General features: G+C 38.1%; 1 protein-coding gene across 1 annotated transcript; it reads left to right on the forward strand.

Annotated features, from left to right (window-relative positions):
• LOC109342338 (uncharacterized mitochondrial protein AtMg00810-like) lies at positions 973-2,193 on the forward strand. Its single transcript, XM_019580339.1, has one exon. It carries the CDS (start codon positions 973-975, stop codon positions 2,191-2,193), a length of 1,221 nt encoding a protein of 406 aa, XP_019435884.1.

Raw genomic sequence — 2,703 nt, forward strand, 5'->3', positions numbered from 1 at the left:
GCCACAGCTAATTAAGAACTTTGTTTCCTTCATTCAAACTCAGTTTGAGTTAAAGATTAAATGCATAAGAAGTGACAATGGGAGAGAATTCTCCTTGCCTAATCTTTACAATGAGCAAGGGATTCAACACCAAACTAGTTGTGTTGAAACACTCCAACAAAATGGGGTGGTTGACATCAACACATCCTTAGTGTTGCTAGATCCCTTGTTTTTCAATCTCACATACCTCATTGCTTTTGGAATTATGTTGTGCATCTTATTAACACTCAACCTAGTTCTAACCTATCAAACAAAAGTCCTTATAGTGTTCTGCATGAGAAATTGCCTGATATATCCCATCTTAAATGTTTTGGATGTTTATGTTATGCTAGTTCTTTAACCTCCAACAGAAAGAAACTTGATCAAAGATCAAGAAGATGCATATTTTTGGGATTAAGACAGGGAACAAAAGGTTATCTAATGATGGATATAAACAATCATGAAATATTTTTATCTAGAAATACTATATTCTATGAGCATATTTTCCCTTTCAAATCTCCTCACACTGAACCATTTTCCTTTAATGATGATTCAAGTCATGACATTTCCACATCTAATACTTCCAACCTAGAACCTATAAGAGATGTCTCTGTACCACATCCAGAAATCAACTCCCCTGCTATCCTACACGTTATGAGTACCAACAATAATGAATATATACCTGTTACTGATGTTGACACATCTTTTGAGCATCACACACCCCCTGATCCTCCTAACCCCTCTCTGCCAAGACAATGCCTTAGGCCTAGACAAAGACCTCACTACCTTAAGGACTATCATTGCACCTTGACCACACATTCAGCTCCACCAGATTCTTAAAAGGTGAGGTACCCTCTTTCTACAAATCTTTCTTATCATAGATTGTCCACTAATCATAAGCATTCCTCTCTTACTATTTCATCTCATATTGAACCTGTTCATTATAATGAAGCTATGAAACATGATTGTTGGAGACATGCCATCCAAAAAGAATTAAGTGCCCTGAATGAGAATGGCACTTGGACTTTAACCACCCTTCCTAGTACCAAGAAAGCCATAGGATGTAAGTCGGTTTTTAAAATTAAATATAAAGCCGATGGATCAATTGAAAGGCACAAGGCACGACTTGTTGCCAAAGGCTTTACTCAAACTGAGGGCATTGATTACTTGGAAACATTCAGCCCTGTAATTAAAATGACTACTATAAGAGTCATCTTGCCCCTTGCTTCTACCAATAATTGGTATCTCCATCAATTAGATGTAAATACAGCTTTTTTGCATGGTGATTTAAAGGAGGTTGTCTATATGAAAGTTCCCCCTGGACTCACTGTTTCTCAACCAAATCTTGTTTGCAAATTAGAGAAGTCTCTCTATGGGCTCAAACAAGCAAGCAGGCAATGGCATGCCAAGCTCACTGCTGTTCTTTTGCAATCTGGTTACACTAAATCCTTGGCTGACCATTCTTTGTTCATTAAACATGTTTCTTCTAGCTTTACAGCCATTCTTGTTTATGTTGATGATCTTATTTTAACTGGAAACAACATGATTGAAATCACTGAGATAAAGAAACTGTTGGATAATGAATTCAGCATTAAAGATCTTGGTGAATTAAAAAAATTTCTTGGCATGGAAATAGCTCAATCTAGCAAAGGTATCCTTCTCTACCAAAGAAAATATACCCTGGATCTCCTTGAGGAAACAGGGATGCTTGCTTGCAAGCCTTGTTCTACACCAATGGAATATGCAGGCAAGCTTGTTCATTCTAAATCTGGAACACCTTTGGCAGATCCTAGCCTTTACAGAAGGCTAATAGGAAAGATGCTTTACTTAATTCACACCAGGCCTGACCTCAGCTTTGCTGTTGGCCATCTTAGCCAATTTGTTTCATGTCCTACTAATGACCACCTAGATGGAGCCAAGATAATATTGCGATATCTCAAAGGATCCATTAGTGTGGGAATTTTCTTTTCTTCTGCAGATTCAGGTTTTAACATCAAAGGTTATAGTGACTCAGATTGGGGAGGATGCCTAGATACAAGAAGATCTGTCTCGGGCTACTGCTTTTATATTGGTAATTCTCTGATTTCTTGGAAGAGCAAGAAGCAACAAGTGGTTTCCAGATCTTCTGCTGAAGCAGAGTATCGAGCTCTGGCTTTAGCTGCTTGTGAGGCATAATGGCTCACATATCTACTCACTGATCTGCACATACCTCATCCTGACCCTGTCATGCTTTATTGTGATAACCAATCTGCTCTCCACATAGCTGCTAATCTCGTTTTTCATGAAAGGACAAAACATATTGACATTGATTGCCACTCCGTTAGAGAAAAGGTCCAATCTGGCCTGCTTCATCTTCTTTCCGTTCCCACTTCTTCTCAAATAGCTGATATCCTTACCAAACCATTATCCCCTGCCATCTTCAAAAATCTTCTTTTCAAGCTTGGTATGTTAGATATTCACATACCAGCTTGTGGGGGCTATTGGAAATAAAGGATACCAAATTAAAGGATACCAAACTTCAAGCCATCAAGCATGACTAAATGTTGCAATTCTGTCCTGCAACTTAGTTTGCAAATTCTGCAAACTATTTTTTACTAAGCTCTGTTTTTGTGATTAGGCCCATTTTTCTTCCTATCTATTTCTGGTAGGTAGTTTTAGTTCAGGAGGTTATTTTCTGTTAGCATA

Source organism: Lupinus angustifolius, chromosome LG03 (assembly GCF_001865875.1).
Source record: "Lupinus angustifolius cultivar Tanjil chromosome LG03, LupAngTanjil_v1.0, whole genome shotgun sequence".
In the NCBI taxonomy this organism is placed as follows: Eukaryota; Viridiplantae; Streptophyta; class Magnoliopsida; order Fabales; family Fabaceae; genus Lupinus; species Lupinus angustifolius.

What these genes read in the sequence shown, in the direction of transcription:
- LOC109342338 (XM_019580339.1), top strand. Translation starts at nt 973, where the DNA reads ATGAAACATGATTGTTGGAGACATGCCATCCAAAAAGAATTAAGTGCC.